This window comes from Pristiophorus japonicus, chromosome 1 (genome assembly GCF_044704955.1).
Source record: "Pristiophorus japonicus isolate sPriJap1 chromosome 1, sPriJap1.hap1, whole genome shotgun sequence".
NCBI classification, from domain to species: domain Eukaryota; kingdom Metazoa; phylum Chordata; class Chondrichthyes; family Pristiophoridae; genus Pristiophorus; species Pristiophorus japonicus.
Window position 1 is genome coordinate 522,023,935 of NC_091977.1, and position 27,297 is coordinate 522,051,231.

Consider the following 27,297-nt stretch of genomic DNA (forward strand, 5'->3'; position numbering starts at 1 on the left):
GAATGCACTTCCTGAAAGGGCGGTGGAAGCAGATTCAAGAGTAACTTTCAAAAAGGAAAAAATTGCAGGCCAATGGGGAAAGAGCAGGGTGAGAGGAATAGCTCTTTCAAAGTGCCAGCACAGGCGGGGTGGGCTGAATGGCCTTTTTTGTGTAGTATGATGCTATGAAGATACTTTCAGACACTTATTGGGAGAATGGGAGAAAAGTTTAAATGGGCGAGTGCTTTGCCAATGTGCAGTGGATGGGAAATTCACTCCAGCTTTAACAAAGAAAGGCTGGGGTTTTTTTAAGAGACAGAAGTTTACATCTCCCAGCCGAAGTGTTTGTTGTTTTAATTTCTGAAAGAGCACTTGCGAAACGCCGCGATGGCGGTGACCCAGTCTGGGTGACGCCCCTGTCGAGCAGGGTAGGCTGTGCTGGAATGCGGAGGGTTTGTCTGAGATGCCTGGATATAAAAAGGGGGGAAGAGACGGGGGAAGCGCCGGGCGGTGCAGCAAGCGGAGCAAAATCAGGACAGCTCAAAGCAGGGAGGCTTAACGGGCAGCACAATGCGCGAAATAGTCCATATACAGGCCGGCCAATGTGGAAACCAAATCGGGAGCAAGGTGAGATCAATTCCCAGTGTAATGCTTCCAGAATAAGGAGCTTACTCTCTGTGTGTGGGTGTGGTTCTACTTCTGTCTGTTTTCTCTCTATTGATATCATTATTCAACTCCTCGAAGTTATCGGATCGAAAAGGTGGCCCTCAAGTGACCGATTTGAAGAGTTAAAAACAGGGTGGTGAAATGTATCTCAAAGCAATTGCTCTGTAATTTTAATTTTTTTTAATATCAATCTGTTTCAAAACAGTTCGTCCTGCTCTCTCGGATTGCCGAGGTCAGGGAGTGGCATTGACTGAATCTGACACACTGCAGGGTATTCTGCAGCTGTCTGAATTTGCCGCCCTCTCTCTCTCTCTCTCTCTCTCCTGCCACGGGATGTGTGTTTTCAATTCTGAACGGTAATGTTGAGTCTGCCAAACAAAAAGGTTTATATTCACGAGTCAAAACTTAATTGGCGAAGATCCGGAGGATCCATTAAAGCAGGGAGTGATCTCATATATCTCTTAAATCCAGACAGGCTTCCTAACCCTACAATTTCTCCTATTTATTTCCCTCCCCCCAGTTTTGGGAGGTGATCAGCGATGAACACGGGATCGATTCACAGGGCAATTACTATGGAGACTCCCGCTTGCAACTGGAGAGAATTAATGTCTATTACAACGAAGCGATGTGTGAGTTTCATGTTTTAAAAAGTATCAATCTGTATGTAATTAAATGTGGATTTCTGACAGGGGTGATCTAAATTCTTGGTACAACAGCTGGGATAAGGGTGACATTTTTATTGTTTGTGTCTATTCATATGTAACTTTTTATGTAGCAACTAACTTTATATACATAGCAACTTTATTAAACAAATCAATCTTCCAGCACAGAAATATGTTCCTCGAGCGATCTTGTTGGACTTGGAGCCAGGGACGATGGACAGTGTTCGATCGGGTAACTTAGGACAACTTTTTCGACCCGATAACTTCATTTTCGGTAAGTGCTCTGTCGTCTGTAAGTGTCCCAGTAATTCCAAGCCTCTCTCTCTCAATTGTGATGTGCGCTCATGCACTGCCATTTGTTGCCGTCTATTTTAGTCCCCCAGCACAAATCAATTTCAGGTCGATTTCTTGTCGGCTGTGTCAGCGATGTGCGTCTCCCTGAGGAGCAGGGGGAGGAACACGATCAATAGTCCCAAATGTTCGGGCTGAGGTAACCGCGAAGTGTAAAAAAGAAAGACTTGCATTTCTATAGCGCCTTTCACGACCTCCGGACGTCCCAAAGCGCTTTACAGCCAATGAAGTACATTTTTTGAAGTGTAGTCACTGTTGTAATGTGGGAAACGCGGCAGCCAATTTGCGCACAGCGATGGGATAATGACCAGATCATTTTTTTTGGTGATGTTGATTTGAGGGATAAATATTGGCCAGGACACCGGGGATAACTCCCCTGCTCTTCTTCGAAATAGTGGCATGGGATCTTTTACATCCACTTGAGAGAGCAGACGGGGCCTCGGTTTAATGTGTCATCTGAAAGACTGCACCTCTGACAGTGCAGCACTCCCTCAGTAGTGCACTGGAGTGTCAGCCTAGATTTTTGTCACTGGAACCCACAGCCTTCTGACCCAGAGGCGAGAGTGCTACCAACTGAGCCATGTAAAGCAAGGCAGGCAGAGAGTGTTATAAAAAATCACACGAGAGGAGTTCGCAGATGCAGGAATCACATCTGGAAAATGAGCATGCCCTCCGATAAATAAATGTAGTTCTATTTGTGTTAATGGGGCTGCATTGGCTTCAGTGGGTGTTTGACAGCGAGTATTAATTCCTGGTACAGCCTTTACTGCCAATCTGCCCTGACCTTAGCCCACAGTAAAGGTTCTAAATTGGACAGTTCCTTCAAGGAGCTGGCACAGACACAACAGGCTGAATGGCCTCCATCTGTAAGATTGTATGATAGTAGAAAGGCTAGCATTTCAATATTACATCGAGTGTACAGCACAGAAGCAGGCCATTCTACCCAACTGGTCTGTCTGTGCCAGTGTTTATGCTCCACACGGGCCTCCTCCCACCTTACTTCATCTCATCTTATTCCTTTCTCCCTCAGGTGCCTAGCTAGCTTTCCCTTCTATGCTGTACGCCACAAATACTCCTTTTGTGAGGTTCCACATTCTAATACTCTTCCGGTGAAGTGGTTTCTCCTGAACTCCCTGTTGGATTTATTAGTGACAATCTTTTATTTATGGCTCCTAGTTTTTATCTCGACAAGTGAAAACATCTTCTCTACGTCTACCCTATCAAACAATATGTTTAATAACCAGGGGACACTGGCACATGTTTCTGTGCAATCTCATGGCATGAGGAGATATCATTCTGGAGCACTCTTGCTCACTTCCTTGATAGCAGCTCCGAGGCTGTTAGAAAGGCCTGGGAAATGGTTGACTTTTGTGACGTGAGCCCTTTAATTTCTGACCTGCTTTACATCAAATTGACCTGGCAATTCAATTCATTCTTCTCCCTTTTATTTTTGAGTTTGACTGTGGAGGGGCATCCTGATTTGGTATGTGCTGTTGAGGAAGGTCCCAAGTTTGTTTCCTAGTTTATATTGCACTAGTTTCTTGGGGTGCTCCGATTGGTCTCATCCTGGAAAGAGAAAAGCGACCGTGGCTCCCTTCTGATCACTAACCAGTGACCCTGCTGGAACCCATGTGTGGAACAGGGTGATATGCCTCATGGTTGAGTAGCTTGCTGACTAACGAGTGGTCGAGGTGCTGCAATGCTACTGCTATTTCCTTTGTAACCATACCCTTCAGGGGAAAGAAGTGAGCAAGTTTGGAGGAAATATGCATTAGATAAGATTAGTCTGTTGAATTGAATCCAGACATGTTATCTTCCCTGCACTATATCTGAGAATGGCTTGGGACAGATATGCTGGAAATTGTTCCCCTGGTTGGAGAGTCTAGGACTAGGGGGGCATAGTCTCAGGATAAGGAGTCGGCCATTTAAGACTGAGATGAGGATCAATTTCTTCAGAGGGTTGTGAATCTTTGGAATTCTCTACCCCAGTGGGCTGTGGATGCTCAGTCGTTCAGTATATTCAAGCCTGAGATCGATAGATTTTTGGACTCCAGGGGAATCAAGGGTTATGGGGATTGGGCGGGAAAGTGGAGATGAGGTCAAAGATCAACCTTGATCTTATTGAATGGCCTATTCCTGCTGCTATTTCTTTAGTTCTAGTTACCAGAGACCCAAGTTTTTAATACTTTGATTCACCAATCAAGCAATCCGAACTAGAATCCAGCTTCGAATAATGCCACTTCTAGGCTTGATCGGAAGCTGAGCATTTTGTGTCCCGCCGATATTCTTTGGTAATCTTTCATTAGTATAGCCTAGTGAGCTTCGTGTCTGCGGACATGAGGCAGTCAGATACCTTAAGTGGGGAAAATAGGAATGTTTTAAAGAAAAGTGTGCAGCAAATTTAAATTCACTTTGGAATTTCATTTCACAATTTGCGATGTAACCAATTTATAACCTTTGAACCCATTGATCAAGAGCTGGAAAGTGGGATTAGGCTGGATAGCTCTCTTTCGGCCGGCAGAGACACGATGGGCCAAATGGCCTCCATGTGCTGTAAATTTCAATGGTTCAATTTCTTAGTACAATGTAGAAACTTGAAATTCCCAAAGTGTATTTCTCAAATGCCGGGTGCATTGCACAAGAGTTCTACGTGACTATTGTGCTTTTTTACTGAACAGCTGAGCTTCCTCTTCAGAAAATGGAGGCCAAGTTTTGTTTTGACCAACTATTGGCTGACTCAGAGAAACTCTTTGGCTGCTAAAAGCCCGATAGCTAATGATGTTATGGCCACAACGTGTTGACATTGCATACAGTGACTATAGGCCAGGCGACACGGGGAGAAATTCCGAACCAATTTACAGTATCTTTAGTACTCTGGACTGATGTTCTGGAGGTGGAGTTTTAGATCCCTTCTGTCTTCAAATATAGGCATTTGTATAAGAGCAGAAAATTACATAATCGCAAAGGAATGATGCTGTTAAGGCAAGAATTTTTTTTTGTTGCTTTTTATATATAACTTTGACCCTTCTCTGTGCAGCTTGTATTTGAGATAATGTCATTTTAAAAACTCTCAGACTTCAATGCAGCAGCTGTTACAGATTTATTTGGCTTTTTAATGGAATCACAAGGTGGGGTGGGGGGCCACAGGGTTTATAATGTAAATGTAACATCTCAAAATGCATCCTACAGAAACCAGATGGCCCTTAAAATGTCAAATGGAGGGAGTGTTTTTCAGAGTGTATAACTCGCACGTATTTAACAAAATGTGTTTAACGGTGTCTGAGGGTTTCAGTAAACACCCTCCCTTCAGTTGGCCAATAAAATGAGATGATGCAGTTGGAATGACAACGTATTTTTCTTCAGCCGTAGACCACTCTTTTCAAAAGCCTGACTGACGTGCTACAGTGTGGCTGATACAAGCAGTTTGAGCGTGTTCAGCTTATTCAGCAGTGTGGTCACTACATCATTCAGCGCACTCTGCAATTTATTGTCTGGAGTTCAACTAATTTGGGGATCAGCTGAAGAGGCAAATAACAGCAAAACAAAAATCAGCTCCCAGTTTTCCTTTAGCGCAGCTAGTCCACAGTATCGGGCTGTGAAACTAATTGTGTAAAATAAAGTTCTATCTAAAATGTAACCCATGGTTGATTACCCCACATGGTCAGTTTAGAAACATAGAAAATAGGTGCAAGATCATGGCTGATCACCCACCCCAGCACCTCCCCCTCACGCCCCCTCCACAACCCCCCAACCCCCCCCCCCCCCAGCCGCAAGGACCACATCCAACTCCCTCCTGAACACATCCAATGAACTGGCATCAACAACTCTCCGCGGCAGGGAACCCCACAGGCCAACAACTCCCCGAGTGAAGAAGTCTCTCCCAATCCCAGCCCCAAACAGCCCACCCCCCCCATCCCAAGAGCGTGCACCCCCCCGGCTCCGGACCCACCCAACACCAGGAACACTCCCCCTGCACCCATCCCGTCAGAATCCTTCCCAAATGTTTCTGATCTAATTCTGGTACCTGGAAGCATAATGCAAATTAGAAAGAAAGACGTGCATTTATATAGCACCTTTCACGGCCACTGGATGTCCCAAAGCACTTCACAGCCAATGAAGTACTTTTTGGAGTGGTGTCACTGTTGTACTGTAGGAAATACGGATGCAAATTTGCACACATCAAGCTCCCACAAACAGCAATGTGATAAATGACCAGATAATCTGTTTTAGTGACGTTGGTTGAGGGATAAATATTGGTCAGGACACCAGGGATAACTCCCCTGCTCTTCTTCGCAATAGTGATCTTTTACGTCCACCTGAGCAGACGGGACCTCAGTTTAACGTCTCATCCAAAAGACAGCACCTCTGACAGTGCAGCGCTCCCTCAGCACTGCATTGGCGTGTCAGCCAAGATTTTTATGCTCAAGCCACAACCTGCTGACTCACAGGCGAGGGTGCTACCAACTGAGCCATGGCTGACACTAGAGATATAGGTACAAAAGCCAAGTGATTAGAGTACTAGACTAGCAACTCAAAGGGCACAAATTCAAATCCCAACACGGCAAGTTGGCAAATTGAATTCAATAAATCTGGTAAATTGTGGGCTGGCACAAGACACGTTGACCAGGAAAGCTGCTGGATAGTTGTAAAAGCACCACCTGGTTCACTAATGACCTTTGGGGAGGGAACCTGTTGCCCTTACCTGGTCTGGCCTACATGTGACCCCCCCATCCCAAATTATATGGTTGTCTCTTTGTGCCCACAGGCCAACTAGGGATGGGCAATAAATGCTGCCTTGCAAGTGATGTCCCAAGAACACATTAAAACAATGAAGTTCTTTCTCAGAAATAGGGAAAATCAGAACCTGATGATGCAATCCATAATCCTGCTATTTCCTGGAGACTGATTGAAAAGGATTATCCTGTCAGTTGGGAAATAGTATGTGGTATGATGGGGTGGTTAACAGACAAAGAAAGAGACACATTCTAAAATCAACCAGTTCGACTCAATTAGTTGTTAGGTGTCGATTGAGGCTGTGATCCAGTGTTCACATTTTTAAAACAAAGTAAACCATTCTCCATTTCATTTATATAAAGAACTATCTTAATGTGGTGAGTGTCAAATTCTAGGAAATAAAAATAAGTAGCTTAACAGAAGAACACTTCATGTTCTGCCACTCAAAAGATTGTTCCAATCCCTGTCTAGACGGGAATGAGTTCCGTTAATGTCTATTTGAGCTGCTGGATGGACCAATGTTGAGTAAGTGGAATGTTCCATTTCAATATGGGAGGGGGGAGAATAGTGGAAAATGGACATAAGAACATAAGAAATAGGAGCAAGAGTGGGCCACTTGGCCCCTCGAGCCTGCTCCGTCATTCAATAAGATCATGGTTGATCTTCTGCCTCAACTCCACTTGCCTGCTCTATCCCCATATCCCTTGATATCCAAAAATCTATTGACCTGAACATCCACAGCCCTCATTCAGGGGAAGAGAATTCCAAAGATTCACCACCCTCTGAGTGAAGAAATTTCTCCTCACCTGTCCTAAATAGTCAGGATGGCCGAGCGGTCTAAGGTGCTGTGTTCAGGTCGCTATCTCCTCTGGAGATGTGGGTTCACGTCCCACTTCAGACATTTCTTATAGCAAAACATAAAAAGATAGTAAAAGCTTTTACAGATATATAAAACGGAAAAGAGTGACTAAAGTAAATGTTGGTCCCTTAGAAGATGAGAAGGGGGATTTAATAATGGGAAATGTGGAAATGGCTGAGACTTTAAACAATTATTTTGCTTCGGTCTTCACAGTGGAAGACACAAAAACCATGCCAAAAATTGTTGGTCATAGGAATGTGGGAAGGGAGGACCTTGAGACAATCATTATCACTAGGGGGGTAGTGCTGGACAGGCTAATGGAACTCAAGGTGGACAAGTCCCCTGGTCCTGATGAAATGCATCCCAGGGTATTAAGAGATGGCGGAAGTTATAGCCGATGCATTCGTTATAATCTACCAAAATTCTCTGGACTCTGGAGAGGTACCAGCGGATTGGAAAGCAGCTAATGTAACACCTCTGTTTAAAAAAGGGGGCAGACAAAAGGCAGGTAACTATAGGCCGGTTAGTTTAACATCTGTAGTGGGGAAAATGCTTGAAGCTATCATTAAGGAAGAAATAGCAGGACATCTAAATAGGAATAGTGCAATCAAGCAGACGCAGCATGGATTCATGAAGGGGAAATCATGTTTAACTAATTTAGTGGAATTCTTTGAGGATATAACGAGCACGGTGGATAGAGGTGTACCGATGGATGTGGTGTATTTAGATTTCCAAAAGGCATTCGATAAGGTGCCACACAAAAGGTTACTGCAGAAGATAGAGGTACGCGGAGTCAGAGGAAATATATTAGCATGGATAGAGAATTGGCTGGCGAACAGAAAGCAGAGAGTCGGGATAAATGGGTCCTTTTCGGGTTGGAAATCGGTGGTTAGTGGTGTGCCACAGTGATCGGTGCTGGGACCACAACTGTTTACAATATACATAGATGACCTGGAAGAGGGGACAGAGTGTAGTGTAACAAAATTTGCTGATGACACAAAGATTAGTGGGAAAGCGGGTTGTGTAGAGGACACAGAGGCTGCAAAGAGATTTCGATAGGTTAAGGGAATGGGCTAAGGTTTAGCAGATGGAATACAATGTCAGAAAATGTGAGGTCATCCACCTTGGGGGGAAAAAAAAACAGTAAAAGGGAATATTATTTGAATGGGGAGAAATTACAACATGCTGCGGTGCAGAGGGACCTGGGGGTCCTTGTGCATGAATCCCAAAAAGTTGGTTTGCAGGTGCAGCAGGTAATCAGGAAGGCGAATGGAATGTTGGCCTTCATTGCGAGAGGGATGGAGTACAAAAGCAGGGAGGTCCTGCTGCAACTGTATAGGGTATTGGTAAGGCCACACCTGGAGTACTGCATGCAGTTTTGGTCACCTTACTTAAGGAAGGATATACTGGCTTTGGAGGGGGTACAGAGACGATTCACGAGGCTGATTCCGGAGATGAGGGGGTTACCTTATGATGATAGATTGAGTAGACTGGGTCTTTACTCGTTGAAGTGCAGAAGGATGAGGGGTGATCTTATAGAAACATTTAAAATAATGAAAGGGATAGACAAGATAGAGGCGGAGAGGTTGTTTCCACTGGTCGGGAAGGCTAGAACTAGGGGGCACAGCCTCAAAATACAGGGGAGCCAATTTAAAACCGAGTTGAGAAGGAATTTCTTCTCCAAGAGGGTTGTGAATCTGTGGAATTCTCTGCCCAAGGAAGCAGTTGAGGCTAGCTCATTGAATGTATTCAAGTCACAGATAGATAGATTTTTAACCAATAAGGGAATTAAGGGTTATGGGGAGCGGGCGGGTAAGTGGAGCTGAGTCCACGGCCAGATCAGCCATGGTCTTGTTGAATGGCGGAGCAGGCTCGAGGGGCTAGATGGCCTCCTCCTGTTCCTAATTCTTATGTTCTTAAATGGCCAACCCCTTTTATTCTGAGATGGGACCCCTGTTCTAGACTCCCCAGCCAGAGGAAACATCCTCCTTGCAACCACCCTATTCCTGTCCTGTAGAGCATACGTCCTATGGGTCAGATGCACGGTGATATTTATTGTGGGAAGGTTTCACTGGTCAGTATTGTGAGTATATTACTTTCCACCTTTGGCCAGTGACATAAGAACATCTGTCCAATTCCCCATCCTCCACTGCCTACAGTTCTTGCCCATTTTCATTTTGTAACTACTTGTGTCTAATTGCTCAACGCTCAAGGCATTTCAAAAGCCACTAACAATAAAATAATATATAATTATTCAGTTTACCAGCAGTTGGAATTCCAAAAGAGGTAAGGCATGCATGAGAAGATAGAGTAAGGTAGCCAACCTTATCCCACAAGTGCTGGCAGCATCTGTGTTTGTTTAAAAAAAATTCATTGCAGGATGTGAGCGTTGCTGGCAAGGCCAGCATTTATTGCCAATCCCTAACTGTCCTCGAGAAGGTGGTGGTGAGCTGCTGCCTTCTTGAACCACTGCAGTCCATGTGGTGAAGGAACTCCCACAGTGCTGTTGTGGAGGGAGTTCCAGGATTTTGATCCAGCGTGAATGGAATAAACGTGGGATTCCATTGTGGCTTTATTTTGTTTATCTTGTTAAAATACACATGAAAACCCAAGTTTTGAAAGGTTAACTTCAACAGTTAGCCAAGGATGGCAGTTGAGCAGGTTTGATGTGAAGTTGTGGTGGTGGCATCAAGAACTGTTGGATTTTTTTGTGTAGAAAAATTTACAGCACGGAAGGAGGCCATTTCGGCCCATCGTGTCCACGCCGGCCGACCAAGAGTTATCTAGCCTAATCCCTCTTTCCAGCTCTTGGTCCATAATCCAGTAGGTTACGGCACTTTAAGTGCATATCCAAGTACTTTTTAAATATAGTGAGGTTTTCTGCCCCTCAGGCAGTGAGTTCCAGACCCCTACCACTCTCTGGGTGAAGAAATTTGCCTCTTATCTCCTCTAAACCTCCCACCAACTACTTTAAATCTATGTCCCCTGGTTGTTGACCCCTCTACCAAGAGAAACCGGTCCTTCCTATCCAGGCCCCTCATAATTTTATACACATCAATCAGGTCTCCCCTCGGCCTCCTCTGTTCCAAAGAAAACAGACCCAGCTTCTCCAATTTTTCCTCATAGCCAAAATTCTCCAGCCCAGGCAACATTCTTGTAAATCTCCTCTGCACTGGAAAGGGTGCAATCACATCTTTCCTGCAATGTGGTGACCAGAACTTCACACAGTATTCCAGCTGTGGCCTAACATAGAAAATAGGTGCAGAAGCAGGCCAGTCGACCCTTCACCACCATTCAATATGATCATGGCTGATCATGCACTTCAGTACCCCATTCCTGCTTTCTCTCTATACCCCTTGATCCCTTTAGCCGTAAGGGATCTAACTCCCTTTTGAATATATCTAGTGAACTGGCCTCAACAACTTTCTGTGGTAGAGAATTCCACATGCTCAAAACTAGTGTTTTATACAGTTCAAATGAGAATTTAGCAAAACTAACACTTACATGAAATGAAAAGATTATTGAATAGTCCGCATGCTTGTAGTGTAAATAAGTACTATTTTGGTATTAATTAGCTCAAGCTAGTAATGTTTTCTTTTATCTCTGAACAACAGGACAAACAGGTGCAGGGAACAACTGGGCCAAAGGACACTACACAGAGGGTGCTGAACTTGTAGACTCGGTAATGGATGTTCTGAGAAAGGAATGTGAGAACTGTGACTGCCTCCAAGGGTTTCAACTCACTCATTCGCTGGGAGGTGGCACAGGCTCTGGCATGGGGACACTCCTGATCAGCAAAATCCGTGAAGAATATCCCGACAGAATCATGAACACATTCAGTGTTATGCCATCACCTAAAGTATCAGACACCGTAGTCGAGCCTTACAATGCCACCTTGTCTGTGCACCAGTTGGTCGAGAACACGGACGAGACTTACTGCATTGATAACGAGGCGCTGTATGACATTTGTTTCCGCACTTTAAAACTGACCACGCCCACCTACGGGGATTTGAACCACCTGGTGTCGGCGACAATGAGCGGGGTGACCACCTCCCTGCGCTTCCCCGGCCAGCTGAATGCCGATCTGAGGAAACTGGCCGTGAACATGGTGCCCTTCCCTCGTTTGCACTTCTTTATACCTGGCTTTGCCCCACTGACGGCTCGGGGTAGCCAGCAGTACCGCACGCTTTCAGTCTCCGAGCTCACCCAGCAGATGTTCGACGCCAAAAACATGATGGCAGCCTGCGACCCGCGCCACGGCCGCTATCTGACGGTCGCCACCGTGTTCCGGGGCGCCATGTCTATGAAGGAAATCGACGAGCAGATGCTGGCAGTCCAGAATAAGAACAGCAGCCACTTTGTGGAGTGGATCCCCAACAACGTCAAAGTGGCCGTGTGTGACATTCCACCCCGCGGCCTCAAAATGGCCTCCACCTTCATCGGCAACAGCACCGCCATTCAGGAGCTCTTCAAAAGGATCTCGGAACAGTTTTCAGCCATGTTCCGCAGAAAGGCTTTCCTGCACTGGTTCACCGGGGAAGGGATGGACGAAATGGAATTTTCCGAAGCAGAGAGCAATATGAATGATCTGGTGTCCGAGTACCAGCAGTACCAAGATGCTACAGCTGATGAAGGCGAGGAGTTTGAAGAGGACGAGGAAGAAACGGATGAGACTCAATGAAGCAACCGATGTACAATTCTACGTTTCAACATTTTTGCCATTGTTAACATCTATAGCTTTCTGGGTTATAATGTTCTGAGTCAAAACTACTTTTTGTCTATCACCCAATCCCTGTTTGATGTGCCTTTGATATAATTAACAATGAAAAGTTCAAAATAAATATTGAAAGTAACTTGTAGATCAATGAGATGGCAACTGGTTTTTGTATTGCAGATTGAACTTATTAAAATGCTGCAAGGTTAATTCTTAATGTCTCAGAGCGTTGCTGCCTTTTACCAGGTCCCCTGTGTCCCACAACAGCCTCAACGTGAGGAACTGGGTAACCAGCAAGCAAAGTTCTGTCACGAGCTGGTAAGGCAGTGTCAGAATTACTTCAAAGGCTGAATGAAAAGCAAACTACGGATGCTGGCAATCAAACAAAAACACAAAATGCTGGAACACTTTGCAGGCCAGGCAGCATCTGTAGCACGAACAGAAGAGATGGTTTGGAACTCTGCCATACCCATGATGGGCTGAATGGCCTCCTTCTGGTGCTGTATCATTTTATGATTCTTCCTCAGAACTGGAAATATTAGACGAACAGCATTTAAGAAGGAACTGAACAGGGAAGGGGAGATTAAAAATAAAACATAAGAACATAACAAATTGGAGCAGGAGTAGGCCATTTGGCCCCTCAAGCCTGCTCCACCATTCAATAAGATCATGGCTGATCTGATCTTGGACTCCGCTCCACTTCCCTGCCCGCTCCCCATAACCCTTTACTCCCTTATCGCTCAAACATCTGTCTTCGAGAGACAGGTCACACTATTTTTCTGGGTGTGAGGTGTTTTTTTTTCCCCCATCTTGTCTGTTTTCTCCACAGATACTGGCCGACATGCTGAGTGGTTCCAACATTTTGTTTTTGTTGCTTCACAGGATAGCATCTTGATTTCTTTGGCACCTTCCTAAATGCTAAAATCTAAATCTTGAAGGTTTTAGGGAATCTTGTGTTGAAGGCTGAAGGCCAGTAAGCCTGTACCATAGCAAGTATGATGGGTACTTAATCCACCACCATGCATTTCTTTATTTTAATTTCCCTATTTCTTTTTAGAACTCTAGGCGGTCACAGCACAACAGGAGGCCATTCGGCCCATCATATCTGTGCTGGATCAATCTCTCAGCCCTGTGCGCACTCTCAAATATTTATTCATTTTCCCCTTTATAATAAGCAATGGTCTCAATCTAAAGTAATCCTTGTGGCACAGCATTTCATGATCCAACAATCCTTTATGAAATAAATTTTTCCTAATCTCTTTCCTCCCTGTGGTTAATATTAAAAATTGATGATCATTGACTCATCGACCTCAAACAGAGGGCATAGTCTTTCCCAATTTGCTCATAATTTTATAAATCTCAATTCACCAATTGTCCAGTGGAAATAGTCCCAGTATCTCGAGTCTCTCATCAAGTTTCCAATCCCTGTCATCATCCTGGTACGTCAACACTAAACATGCTGTATGGCTTTAATGGCCTTTCTATAAAGGGATTTCAAGAACACACAATACTCCAGCTGTGGCCTTACCAATGGTTTGTATATCATCATTACTTCTTTATGTCCCATTTATGAAATCCAATATGTTATTGGCCTTTTTATCGTATTCTCTACCCGCTGTCACACTTTCCGGGATTATTTGAACTGGGCGCATCTTCCCACTGCTTGTTTTTTCTCCCAAAATGTATGACTTCACACTTATCCATATGAAATCGCATCTGCCTCCTATCCTTCCGGCTATCCAAAGTCATCCCGAGGCCTTTGCGTGCCAAACCTCCTAAAGTGGGCCCAACACAAGAGTCCTGGGGTACACCCCTTCCCTAGTCCAAGCAACACCCATTCACCCTAACTCGGTCTCCTATTGGTCAACCAATTTTCCGTCCATGCTGCTGTATTTCCTCTGACACCACATGCCTGAATTTTTCTGGCAAACCTCTCAGGAGACCACCTTACCCAATGCCTTATGAAAATCCACACACACTTCCTCAATTGCATTCCCGTTATTTACCCAAAAGCTTTTTCAAAAAACTCTTATTAAACTTGTCAAACATGACAACAAATACATGTTGACGGTTTTTAATTAATCTATACATTTCTAACTGCTTACTAATTTTATCAGAGTTCCCCCACAACTGATGTTTGACTAACCTGTCTATGGTTATTTGGCTGCCATGTTACCACTTCCCACAATACACTGCATATTTAAGGAAGATTGAAAAATTGCAGTCAGAGCCTCTGCTAGCTCTTTGATTTCAGACTACCAGGGCCCAGTGGTATATCCGCCTTGAGTTCTACTAAGTTTTCTATTCTACAATTATCTCTATCAATTGTTCCCTATCCCTATCTGTATTCTCACTTCCATGATCATTTAAGGTACGTGTGCAGTTTTAGCCACCACATTACAGGAATGGTGTGACTGCACTAGAGGGTACAGAGGACTGGAGAATTTTAGCTATGAGGAAAGATTGGATTTGTTTTCTTTGGAACAGGAGGCTGAGGGGAGACCCAAGGTGTATAAAATTATGAGCGACCAAGATAGAGTGGATAGGAAGAGCCCATTTCCTTAGCAGAAGGGCATAGATTTAAAATAATTGGTAGGAGGTTCAGAGGGGATTTGAAGGGAAAAATCTTCACCCAGAGGGTGGTGGGGATCTGGAACTCACTGCCCTCACTTCAGGCAGTGAGGGCAGAAACCCTCACCACATTTAAAAAGTACGTGGATGTGCACTTGAAGTGCTGTAACCTACATGGACCAAGAGCTGGAAAGTGGGATTAGGCTGGATAGCTCTTTGTCGGCCGGCACAGACACGATGGGCCGAAATGGCCTCCTGCCATGCTGTAAATTTCTATGATTTCAAAGAACAGCTCACAGTTATTTCCCACAATACTCAGTAGATTGATGTTACTAGCATGGTTATGGAGGAGAGGGGTGAAGAGTCTGTAGGAGAGAAATAAACTAATAGATTGTGAAACATTGTGTGTGGGAGGGAGAAAGAGCATCCGTTTGACTCAGCTTAGTGATGTCGCCATTGATCCAATTAGAGGTTAATTACCTCCAGAGCGACAGCTTTTAGAATGGAGCAGAATGGTGGCTTGCCAGCATGGTTAGTGGCAGCAGCCTGGTAATAGATCAACCATCCCTTTCTTTAGCTGCACGAACTGGGGAGGACTCGTACAGGGGGAGAGTACACAACACACGCTAATTGAAAAGAAAACAAGGAAACCTCATTTAAACACTGGAAAACTGCTGAAATTAGTAAGAATGGCTGTTCCAAAGTTTCTTATGTATAAAACATCAACAAATCAACACGTAAAACTAAAACACCACTTTGTGGCTAACGGGCACCTGGTATCAGCCGACTGTTTGAGAACTCCGTTTATTGCCGAGATGCCCTTTGCAGTTTCACTTCTAAATAATGTAAATGGTTTGGTAAACCAGTGCAGCACTGAGGAAGCACTGCACTGTCGGAGACGCCGTCTTTCCGATGAGATTTTAAACTGGGGCCCACATCTGCTCTCTCAGGTGGACGTAAAAGATCGCAGGGCACTATTTCTAAGAACAGCAGAGGAAATCTCCGGTGTCCTGGCCATTATATCCCTCAATTAACATAACAAAAAACAGATTATCTGGCAATTATCACATTGCTGTGAGGGAGCTTTCTGTGCGCAAATTGGCAGCCGCGTTTCTTACAACAGCGACTACACTCCAAAAGTACTTCATCGGCTGTAAAGAGACTTCCAGTGGTCGTGAAAGGCGCTATATAAATGCAAGTCTTTCTTTTATGTATTTGATTAATGTGGGTATTAATAGTGGAAGTCACAGCCTATCCTGACAAAGTATGCCTGTGTACCAGCCTACGACCCATAACAAAAAAAAAAACAGTATTTTACTTATTTTTGTACACTTTATGAAGTTTCAAAATAAACATTATTTACATGAACTATTAATTACATTCAAGTCTTCAATCTCTTACAGCTCTGAAATGTAAGCAGAATCAAGAGGTCACAGGGGAATTGAAAATTGCGTACGTTAATCAAATTTCAACCATCTGCTCTTGCCAGCTCAGCAGACAATACCTCCGTCTTCAAAAATGTTTGGCAAAGCTGGTTCATAAATAAGTTTCATTCAAATGAAATGAGATGTAGTCTGCAGAGTCCGAGACTTGCATCTTCGAGTGCTAAAGTGAAGCAGCAATCTTTGTTAAAATATATTTAAGACCTTAAAACAAGTTGCTATTTTTGCTTCATGTTCATTTTGACAGAACAAGTTGGACCAGTGGAAATGAATTGCTGCCAAAGCCACACTCAGCTGACGAACCATATGTGGGTGTTAAAATGCTTTAACCAACAGGTCTGAACACAAACAAGGAGGCACAATCTTCCTATTGTAGGATCACAATCTTTAAAAATACAAAGCTAAATAAGTTTTTTTTTGCCTCATTTAGTATGGCATCCATCAAGCGACCCGTCGTGCAATTTGCTCTTCTGTTGATTTTTTTTCTCATTTTCACGATCCTTGTTCCAGTCCTTGAGGCCCTCGGGAAGAGATGTGTCCTCATCGAGGCTTCCTGTCCCTTCCACAAACTCCTCGTATGTTGATTTTTCAGCAAAGGGCCGAGGCCCCAACAGTTCCACCATGTCCACCTTGTCTAGCACCTCCCTTTCCAACAATCGTTGAGCAATCTGCAATTTGCAATCGAACACAAATGAAAGTCAGACACAATTGAGAAGCCCGAAACAGAAAATGCTATAATAAATACATATCTAGAACAAAGAATGCCAAAGGGTGACCTGATTGAGGCCTTTAAGATTATGAAGGGGTTCGATAGGGTGTACGTAGAGAAAATGCTTCCACTTGTGGGGGAGACTAAAACTAGGGGCTATAAATACAAGATAATCACTAATAAATCCGACGGGGAATTCAGGAGAAACTTGTTTACCCAGAGAGTGGTGAGATTGTGGAACTTACTACCACAGGGAGTGGTTGAGGCGAATAGCACAGATGCTTTTAAGGGGAAGCTAGATACACACATGCTGATATGGGGTTAGATGAAATCAGGTGGGAGGAGACTCATGTATAACATAAACTTCAGGAATGACCTGTATCTGTGCAGAACTTTCCATACAATTTTATAACATAAGAATGAGGAGCCGGAGTAGGCCATTCAGCCCCTTGAGCCTGCGCCGCCATTCAATGAGATCATGGCTGATCTTCTGCCTCACTTCCATTTTCCTGCACTTCCTTCCTGGGTAGAGATCACATAGAAATATAGAAAATAGGTGCAGGAGCAGGCCATTCGGCCCTTCGAGCCTGCACCACCATTCAATATGATCATGGCTGATCATGCAACTTCACTACCCCATTCCTGCCTTCTCTCCATACCCCCTGATCCCTTTAGCCGTAAGGGCCACATCGAACTCCCTTTTGAATATATCTAACAAACTGGACTCAACAACTTTCTGTGGTAGAGAATTCCACAGGTTCACAATTCTCGGGGTGAAAAAGTTTCTCCTCATCTCGGTCCTATATGGCTTATCCCTCATCCTTAGGACCCCTGGTTCTGGACTTCCCCAACATCGGGAACATTCTTCCTGCATCTAACCTGTCCAATCCCGTCAGAATTTTATATGCTTCTATGAGATCCCCTCTCATTCTTCCAAATTCCAGTGAATATAAGCCTAGTCGATCCTGTCTTTCATATGTCAGTCCTGCCATCCCGGGTATCAGTCTGGTGAACCTTCGCTGCACTCCCTCAATAGCAAGAATGGTTAGATTAGCTGCCATCTAAATGCCAGTCTGGAATTTGACCTAATGACAGCTTAGTAATGGCTTGCAAACTTTGCAATAGAAACATAGAAACATAGAAAATAGGTGCAGGAGTAGGCCATTCGGCCCTTCTAGCCTGCACCGCCATTCAATGAGTTCATGGCTGAACATGCAACTTCAGTACCCCATTCCTGCTTTCTCACCATACCCCTTGATTCCCCTAGTAGTAAGGACTTCATCTAACTCCTTTTTGAATATATTTAGTGAATTGGCCTCAACAACTTTCTGTGGTAGAGAATTCCACAGGTTCACCACTCTCTGGGTGAAGAAATTCCTCATCATCTCGGTCCTAAATGGCTTCCCCCTTATCCTTAGACTGTGTCCCCTGGTTCTGGACTTCCCCAACATTGGGAACATTCTTCCTGCATCTAACCTGTCTAACCCCGTCAGAATTTTAAACGTTTCTATGAGGTCCCCTCTCATTCTTCTGAACTCCAGTGAATACAAGCCCAGTTGATCCAGTCTTTCTTGATAGGTCAGTCCCGCCATCCCGGGAATCAGTCTGGTGAACCTTTGCTGCACTCCCTCAATAGCAAGAATGCCCTTCCTCAGGTTAGGAGACCAAAACTGTACACAATACTCCAGGTGTGGCCTCACCAAGGCCCTGTACAATTGTAGCAACACCTCCCTGCCCTTGTACTCAAATCCCCTCGCTATGAAGGCCAACATGCCATTTGCTTTCTTAACCGCCTGCTGTACCTGCATGCCAACCTTCAATGACTGATGTACCATGACACCCAGGTCTCTTTGCACCTGCCCTTTTCCTAATCTGTCACCCTTCAGATAATAGTCTGTCTCTCTGTTTTTACCACCAAAGTGGATAACCTCACATTTATCCACATTATACTTCATCTGCCATGCATTTGCCCACTCATCTAACCTATCCAAGTCGCTCTGTAGCCTCATAGAATCCTCCTTGCAGCTCACACTGCCACCCAACTTAGTGTCATCCGCAAATTTGGAGATACTACATTTAATCCCCTCGTCTAAATCATTAATGTACAGTGTAAACAGCTGGGGCCCCAGCACAGAACCTTGCGGTACCCCACTAGTCACTGCCTGCCATTCTGAAAAGTCCCCATTTACTCCTACTCTTTGTTTCCTGTCTGACAACCAGTTCTCAATCCATGTCAGCACACTACCCCCAATCCCATGTGCTTTAACTTTGCACATTAATCTCTTGTGTGGGACCTTGTCGAAAGCCTTCTGAAAGTCCAAATATACCACATCAACTGGTTCTCCCTTGTCCACTCTACTGGAAACATCCTCAAAAAATTCCAGAAGATTTGTCAAGCATGATTTCCCTTTCACAAATCCATGCTGACCAATATGACTACCTGACTGCCTGTGAGGAATGCTGACTTTTATTTATGTGAGAGCATTCAGTTTTAAGTGCATTTTTGTGCAGATCCATGAATGAAACACAAGTGGTGATTTTCCTGGGTCTCTTCCCAGTCTCTGCACACTGGATATCAGGAAACCGAGCAAATCTGAGCGCAGCATGTATAGGAACGCATCTGATTTTCCTTCCATTTAAGAGATGCATGGATTGAATATGATTATGATTGACTATGGTTTAAGATGACAGTCCAAATCTACTTAGCCACCTTCTGCTGTGTTCAAAGTAATCCTCATAATTGTCAATAAGAAAGTGTTTTCAAGTTTATATTAACATTTTCTCACCTTCTCCACATCTGCTCTTCTTTCCGTTAGAAGTGACAGAGTCTTCTCGTATGCAGAATTGATGAGTAATCGCACTTCTTCGTCTATCAGTCGGGCAGTAGCCTCACTATATGGTTTTTCTAAATTCAGTTCGCCTTGTCGTGGGAAGTCAAAGGATACCTGGCCTACCTTTTCGTTCATACCAAACTGGACAATCTAGAGAAAGACCAAGAAAAATTAACCATTTATCGCATAGTAACGAGCTCATGGAAACTATAAAGTACAACCATCCCCGTCCCATTAAAGACCAGTAAATCAAGCAAAGAAAACCTTATTCCCCACTATTCCCCTCCCACCAGTACCAGTAATTTCTCCAGCAGCATGCGCTGAACCAGGTTAATTTTGACCTGACCAATTTTACAAATAGAAAGCATCAATACAATGGGTTATTCGCTTCATACTGTAAGATTCAATGGGCTAGGCATTCCCTCAACGCCCGATTCCCGCCCAGAAAAAAAATCGCTAATGTTCTGGAACCTACGCTTGTGAAACTTTGCATAATTGAGGTAAAAAATATCGCCCGGCGAGAAAATGGATCTTGCACCAATATTTTCACCGGTTAAAGGCGAAACTAGGTGAAACGGGCGGTTCTTACCGGAATGGACGGTAAGTTCTAAAATTTAGTCTGAGGCTGCGTTTGGGCCTAGGGAGGGGGGAAAACTCAAAAAATATTTTTTCAGTTAAACAAAAAATAAAAAGTTATAAAACATTCTCAAGACACTTTTTAGTGTAATTGCCATTTTAGAATTTTAAAAATAATTTTAAAAAAAACCTTTAACTTACCTTTCTTTGCAGGGTACTCACCTACCGCCCTGTTCCGGCAGCTTTTCGTGGGCGGTTTCCTCGGCGGCGTATGTATGGGTCCTCCGCTGAGGCAAAACTTCGACCCTGGTGGTTTTCTCGCTGGTGTACGTGGGCGGTTGCTACCCGGCGGGCTTTTCAAAATGTGGGCGGAACTCTTTTTTAAAAAAAAAAATAAAGGGGCAACTTTCGCCGGGCGGTTTTTCATCAAAAAAAACAGCTGTACCGGCGAGAAAACCGCCGAGAATGAAGGCGAAAGTCTAGCCCAATGTTTCAGACTCAGCGTTCCTTCATGTTTAAAGGGAAAGATATATGTAAACCCTTTTAGGATTTTATTACATACACGGAAATAAGAGAAGGAAACAAAGTATACATAACCAAAAAAAAAAACAAGATACTACATGCAGAGTAATGACTCGAAGTACAATGGTATATACACAAGGTAGCATGAAACACCTGGGTAGTTATGTAATGGGGGTGAGGGAAGAGGAAAGAGAGGGGATGAATGCCCAGTGGATCTAATATAGAGCCAGCCAAAGCTGGATGGTTGGTGGGAGGCGGTCAGGAGAACGGTTTAGTGTCAGGCTATCTCAGCTATCGGTGGGCCATCTCACAAGGAGTTTCATGGAACCCGAGAGGAAGGAATTTATTGGGTCATTAATTGGAGACCGTTTCAGAGACCACCAGCCTATGGCAGAGGGAATGAAGGTCTCTTGTATCCTTGCTTTTATCCACCTTCCCAATCGGAGAAGGATTTTTAATCATGATCACATTGTTTAGCCAAACACTACATTCAAAGATGACCGAGGGGTCTACAGCAACTAAGAATACCCTCAAGATAGTTTATATATAAATCAACGTGCATATGTAATTGATTTTGCTCGCAATTCATTTGGCATTGACACAGTGCAAAAGTAATGTTGAAGAGTAAATTGGAACAGAACATTTGAAGCACATTACATTTCATAAAAGTTGTTAAACTATCGACATACCTGTGCATAGGCACTCTGGGTAACCTTCTTTAAATCATCTTGTGCTCCTGTGGTTATTTTACCGAAAAAGATTTGTTCTGAAACTCGGCCTCCTAGTGTCATACACATGCGGTCGTGAAGCTGCTCTTTACTGTAGAGATACTGCTCTTTGGGCAAATACTGAGCATAACCGAGTCCCCTCCCACGAGGGATGATGGACACCTAAAACAACCAAGAAGAATGTCACAGAACTCTGTGCGTAGATTAGCCGCCCCGTTTGCCTACAAATCATGAGTGAATGGACTTCAAAATGATCTCATTGGCTCTGAAGTGCTTTGGGACGCCCTCAGGACGTGAAAGGCGCGAAATAAATGCAATACCTTTCTTCTTCCAAGCGTCCAAGAGATGTGCTGTGGCCACTGACAAGCAATTTCTGAGAATTCTAGGTGCTGAGGAGAGGCCAAAATTAAACATGCTGTATTGATAAGTGTTCCCCTGGAAACTGAGCAGGAGAAACTTTCCAGTGGTGCTCCTGTATAGCAATATGGAAGTAGGCATTGCTTCGGTTGAACCAGTCCGTTGGGCACACTGTCTGGATAATCTGTGACAATCTAATCACTCACTCACCTGCTTTAAAAGAACGCAAGACTTACATTTATAGGCCTGAAATCTTGTATGTGGCAGACTTCACCTGTCTTTATGGGCACTATCAAATATCAAGGAGTTAAAAACCTAAGACCCAATTTTAACCCTGCCTGCCCAGCAGGAACATGGTGATGGGTGGTTAAAATGGCAGTCAGGTGAACATAAGAACATACAAAATAGAAACAGGAGTAGGCCATACGGCCCCTCGAGCCTGCTCCACCAATCAATAAGATCTTGGCCTCGACTCCACTTTTGTGCCTGTTCCTCATAACCCTTGACTCCCCTATAGTTCAAGAATCTGTCTAACTCAGCCTTGAATATATTCAATGAGCCAGCCTCCAAAGATTCTCTATCTCCAAAGATAGATATTTCCAAAGATTCACAACCTTCAGAAGAAATTCCTTCTCATCTCTGTCTTAAATGGGAGACCCCTTAGTCTGAAACTATGCCCCCTAGTTCTAGATTTCCCCACGAGGGCAAACATCCTCTCAGCATCTACCCTCAGAATCTTATGATTCATAGAAACATAGAAAGTAGGTGCAGGAGTAGGCCATTTGGCCCTTCGAGCCTGCACCACCATTCACTATGATCATGGCTGATCATGCAACTTCAGTACCCCATTCCTGCTTTCTCTCCAGACCCCTTGATCCCTTTAGCCGTAAGGGCCACATCTAATTCCCTTTTGAATATATCTAACAAACTGGCCTCAACAACTTTCTGTGGTAGAGAATTCCACAGGTTAACAATTCTCTGAGTAAAGAAGTTTCTCCTCATCTCGGTCCTAAATGGCTTACCCCTTATCCTTAGACTGTGACCCCTGGTTCTGGACTTTTCCAACATCAGGAACATTTGTCCTGCATTTAACCTGTCCAATCCCGTCAGAATTTTATATGTTTCTATGAGATCCCCTCTCATTCTTCTAAATTGCAGTGAATATAAGCCTAGTCAATCCAGTCTTTCTTCATATGTCAGTCCTGCAATCCCGGGAATCAGTCTGGTGAACCTTGGTTGCACTCCCTCAATAGCAAGAATGTCCTTCCTCAGATTAGGAGACCAAAACTGCACACAATACTCAAGGTGTGGCCTCACCCAAGGCCTTGTACATCTGCAGTAAGACCTCCCTGCTGCTATACTCAAATCCTCTCGCTATGAAGGTCAGTATGCCATTTGCCTGCTTTACTGCCTGCTGTACCTGCATGCCTACCTTCAATGACTGATGTACCATGACACCCAGGTCTCGTTGCACCTCCATCTGTCACCATTCAGATAATAATCTGCCTTCCTGTTTTTGCAACCAAAGTAGATAACCTCACATTTATCCACATTATACTGCACCTGCCATGCATTTGCCCATTCACCTAACCTGTCCAAGTCACCCTGCAGCCTCCTAGCATCCTCCTCGCAGCTCACACTGCCACCTAGCTTAGTGTCATCTGCAAACTTGGAGATATTACATTCAATTCCTTCGTCTAAATCATTAATGTATATTGTAAATAGCTGGGGTCCCAGCACTGAACCCTGTGGCACCCCACTAGTCACTGCCTACCATTCTGAAAAGGACCCGTTTATTCCCACTCTTTGCTTCCTGTCTGCCAACCAGTTCTCTATCCATGTCAATACATTATCCCCAATATTATGTGCCTTAATTTTGCACACTAATCTCTTGTGCCGGACCTTGTCAAAAGCCTTTTGAAAGTCCAAATGCACCACTGGTTCTCCCTTATCCACTCTACTCGTTACATCCTCAAAAAATTCTAGAAGATTTATCAAGCATGCTGACTTGGACCGATCCTGTCACTGCTTTCCAAATGCGCTGCTATTACATCTTTAATAATTGATTCCAACATTTTCCCCACTACCGATGTCAGGCTAACTGGTCTATAATTCACTGTTTTCTCATTCCCTCCTTTCTTAAAAAGTGGGATTACATTAGCTACCCTTCAGTCCATAGGAACTGAATCAGAGTCTATAGAATGTTGGAAAATGACTACCAATGCATCCACTATTTCTAGGGCCACTTCCTTAAGTACTCTGGGATGCAGACTATCATGCCCTGGGGATTTATCGGTCTTCAGTCCCTTCAATTTCCCTAACTAATAAGGATTTCCCTCAGTTCCCCCTTCTCGCTAGATCCTCGGTCCCTTAGTATTTTTGGGAGGTTATTCTTGTCTTCCTTAGTGAAGACAGAACCAAAGTATTTGTTCAATTGGTCTGCCATTTCTTTGTTCCCCATTATGAATTCCCCTGATTCTGACTGCAAGGGACCTACATTAGCCTTCACTAATCTTTTTCTCTTTACATATCTATAGAAGCTTTTGCAGTCACCTTTTATGTTCCCTGCAAGCTTCATCTCATACTCCATTTTCCCCCTCCTAAACCCTTAGTCTTCCTCTGCTGAATTCTAAATTTCTCCCAGTCCTCAGGTTTGCTGCTTTTTCTGGCCAATTTATATGCCTCTTCCTTGGATTTAACACTATCCCTAATTTCCCTTGTTAGCCATGGTTGAGCCACCTTCCCTTTTTTATTCTTACGTCACACAGGGATGTACAATTGTTGTAGTTCATCCATGTGATATTTAAATGTTTGGCATTGCCTATCCACCGTCAACCCTTTAAGTATCACTCGCCAGTCTATCCTAGCCAATTCACGTCTCATACCATCGAAGTTTCCTTTCTTTAAGTTCAGGATCCTAGTCTCTGAATTAACTGTGTCACTCTCCATCTTAATGAAGAATTCTACCATATTATGGTCACTCTTCCCCAAGGGGCCCCGCAAGACCAGATTGCTAATTAATCCTCTCTCGTTACACAAGACCCAGTCTAGGATGGCCGTTCTCTAGTTGGTTCCTCGACATATTGGTCTAGAAAACCATCCTTTATACACTCCAGGAAATCCTCCTCCATAGTATTGCTACCAGTTTGGTTAGCCCAATTAATATGCAGATTAAAGTCACCCATGATAACTGCTGTACCCTTATTGCACGCATCCCTAATTTCCTGTTTATGTCATCCCCAACCTCCCTACTACTATTTGGTGGTCTGTACAACTCCCACTAATGTTTTCTGCCCTTTGGTGTTTCGCAGCTCTACCCATATAGATTCCACATCATCGACACTAATGTCCCTCCTTACTATTGCGTTAATCTCCTCTTTAACCAGTAACGCTACCCCACCTCCTTTTCCTTCTTGTCTGTCCTTCCCGAATATTGAATACCCCTGAATGTTGAGTTCCCAGCCTTGGTTACCTTGGAGCCATGTCTCCCTAATCCCAATTACATCATATCCGTTAACAGCTATCTGCGCAGTCAATTCATCCACCTTATTACGAATACTCCTCGCAATAAGATCATCTCTCATTCTTCTAAACTCCAATGAGCATAGGCCCAACCTGCTCAACCTTTCCTCATAAGACAACCCCTTCATCCCAGGAATCAACCAAGTGAACCTTCTCTGAACTGCCTCCAATGGAAGTATATCCCTAATTAAATAAGACCAAAACTGTGCACAATACTCTAGGGGGCTGAAATTGATGAAAGCTAAGTTCCACCCGTTTTTCGGCGGTACCCGGGCGGTGCGTGCTCTTTTACCGGCGCGAGATTCATCCCGGTTTTCTCCGCGGAAGCGGGAGGCAGCGGCCGGTAGCAGGAGTCAGCTGTAGATGTAGGTCTCTCGACTCTGGAAAGATCGGAGGCCGTGTACTGCGCATGCGCGAGATTTGAAAATATTTTTTTTGTGGATTTTTTGCCTCACTTTTCCCCCGATTAGGGCTGAGGGGTCAGCTGGGCATGCGCATAAAAGCTCGTGAGTGACTTACACCTGACACTTAGAGAGGGAAGTCATTGAGTGAGAGGGAAGGGAATCATCAGACATTCACCTTGAAACCTATCATGAGTGGTAAAAAAGTTGCCAGGGAGTCCAGTGCAGGCAGGCTCAGAGCTGCCTGGTTTACAGACGATGAGTTGGAGGCACTTGTCTCTGAGATGGAGCTCCGTTGCAGAGAGCTCGCCCGGGATGGTCGTGGCAAGCCAGCCCTGCCCCAATATAAACGCAGTTGGCGGGAGATTGGGGAGGCCGTGTCCGCAGTGGGCACCATGGTTCGTGATGGAGACCAGTGCAGGAAGAGATGGAACGATGTGGTAGCGGCAGCAAGGGTAAGTAACGATCTTATTGATGCACTCATGAACTACTGAAAAAGTATATGTAGCTGTACTCTGTGTGTGTGTGTGTGTGTGTGTGTGTGTGTGTGTGTGTGTGTGTGTTCTGCAAACCGGTTAAAGATTGCAACTTTTATTTCCGCAGAGGAAAAGAGCCAACGCCTCAAAGTAGTGTGGCACAGGAGGGGGCCCACCAGAGGTCATCAAACTGACTTGGCATTGATGGGTAACCACCCGTGCCACCACACATGGTGGTACCAATCCCATGCTACAGCAAGGTAAGTTGATCATAATCTCCGATCTGTGTTTCGCTCATGTCATGCAAGGTCATGTAATGTGACGTAAAATGCATTTTAATGTGTCAGCAATGGTAGTCCTTGAAATAAGACTGTGTGATACATGATGGTCTCATTTCAGCATTACCAACCCCACCCCTGCCGCTAAACAATGAAATGTTGTATTGTACTTGCAGACGATGAATCGGATAGCACCGATCTAGGCAGCCCATCCACCTCTGGGATGCCAATGTGCAACACCAACACTATCCGTCTCGACCTCATCAGGAGCCCGTCCCAGCAGCTCCTTCTGCCCTCCCCACTCAACATCCCCCATAGCCCCCGCATCCACCTCTGCAACCCACAGAGACGAAAACCAGGAGGAAGGGCAGGGAGAAGGCCCAGTGTTTGTCCCACTTGAGGTCGAAGAGGTGGAAGAGGAGGACCATCTTCTTGACACGTGTGCGCACAACATCGGTATTGGGGTCCGAGTTTTTGGGCTTCGACTCGAAGGAAGCGGGACCAAGCGTTATGAAGCGCTGCACCCGTGCCATTAAAGCCACCAAGTTGCATCCATCCAGGTTGATGCAGCAAGGAGATGATGATGCAAGACGGGCGGAAGCAATGCAGGAAATGGTTCAGCTGTCGAGGACGAACGTCGACCTAGGTCGAGAGTTGCTCCAGGCCATGGCTGGGATAACTGCCTACATCGCCTTGTATGCAGAGCAGCATACCAATAGTATGTTGCTGCTGATCACTGCGGTGCAGCGGCAATCAATGATCTCTGAATTTGGCATGGAACGCCCCCCCATGCCATACCAGCCAGGCCGACAGAACCAGAGGGTCCGGAGATGCCAGTATCTTCTAGCTCAGCGCCTCCATTCACTGCTGTACAACGTGTTGGTACCGATGTGGTGAGGGGCAGGGGTGCGGGTCGGTG

The 27,297-nt window shown here is 44.6% G+C and overlaps 2 protein-coding genes across 2 annotated transcripts in view; one reads left to right on the top strand and one right to left on the bottom strand.

Moving 5' to 3' along the window:
- The first annotated feature begins 424 nt into the window (after positions 1–424).
- Positions 425–12,116, top strand: LOC139277628 (tubulin beta-5 chain-like). Its single transcript, XM_070896357.1, has 4 exons — positions 425–606; positions 1,166–1,274; positions 1,471–1,581; positions 10,866–12,116. The coding sequence occupies exons 1-4, from the start codon at positions 550–552 to the stop codon at positions 11,930–11,932; spliced, it is 1,344 nt and encodes a 447-aa protein (XP_070752458.1). The 5' UTR covers positions 425–549; the 3' UTR covers positions 11,933–12,116.
- A 3,751-nt stretch (positions 12,117–15,867) lies between these two features.
- Positions 15,868–27,297, bottom strand: part of LOC139277624 (mitochondrial inner membrane m-AAA protease component AFG3L2-like) — an 80,470-nt gene continuing 69,040 nt past the window's right edge. Inside the window, 4 exon segments of the mRNA XM_070896343.1 lie at positions 15,868–16,460; positions 16,463–16,646; positions 19,474–19,668; positions 21,306–21,506. Of these exon segments, the coding sequence (XP_070752444.1) occupies positions 16,420–16,460; positions 16,463–16,646; positions 19,474–19,668; positions 21,306–21,506 (621 nt within the window). The 3' untranslated portion in view covers positions 15,868–16,419.

Bases quoted from the DNA above. Each gene is read 5' to 3' on its own strand.
- LOC139277628 (XM_070896357.1), top strand. From the start codon at position 550: ATGCGCGAAATAGTCCATATACAGGCCGGCCAATGTGGAAACCAAATC. The intron at 607-1,165 runs GTGAGATCAATT...CCCTCCCCCCAG, and splicing joins GAAACCAAATCGGGAGCAAG to TTTTGGGAGGTGATCAGCGA. The intron at 1,582-10,865 runs GTAAGTGCTCTG...TCTGAACAACAG, and splicing joins ACCCGATAACTTCATTTTCG to GACAAACAGGTGCAGGGAAC.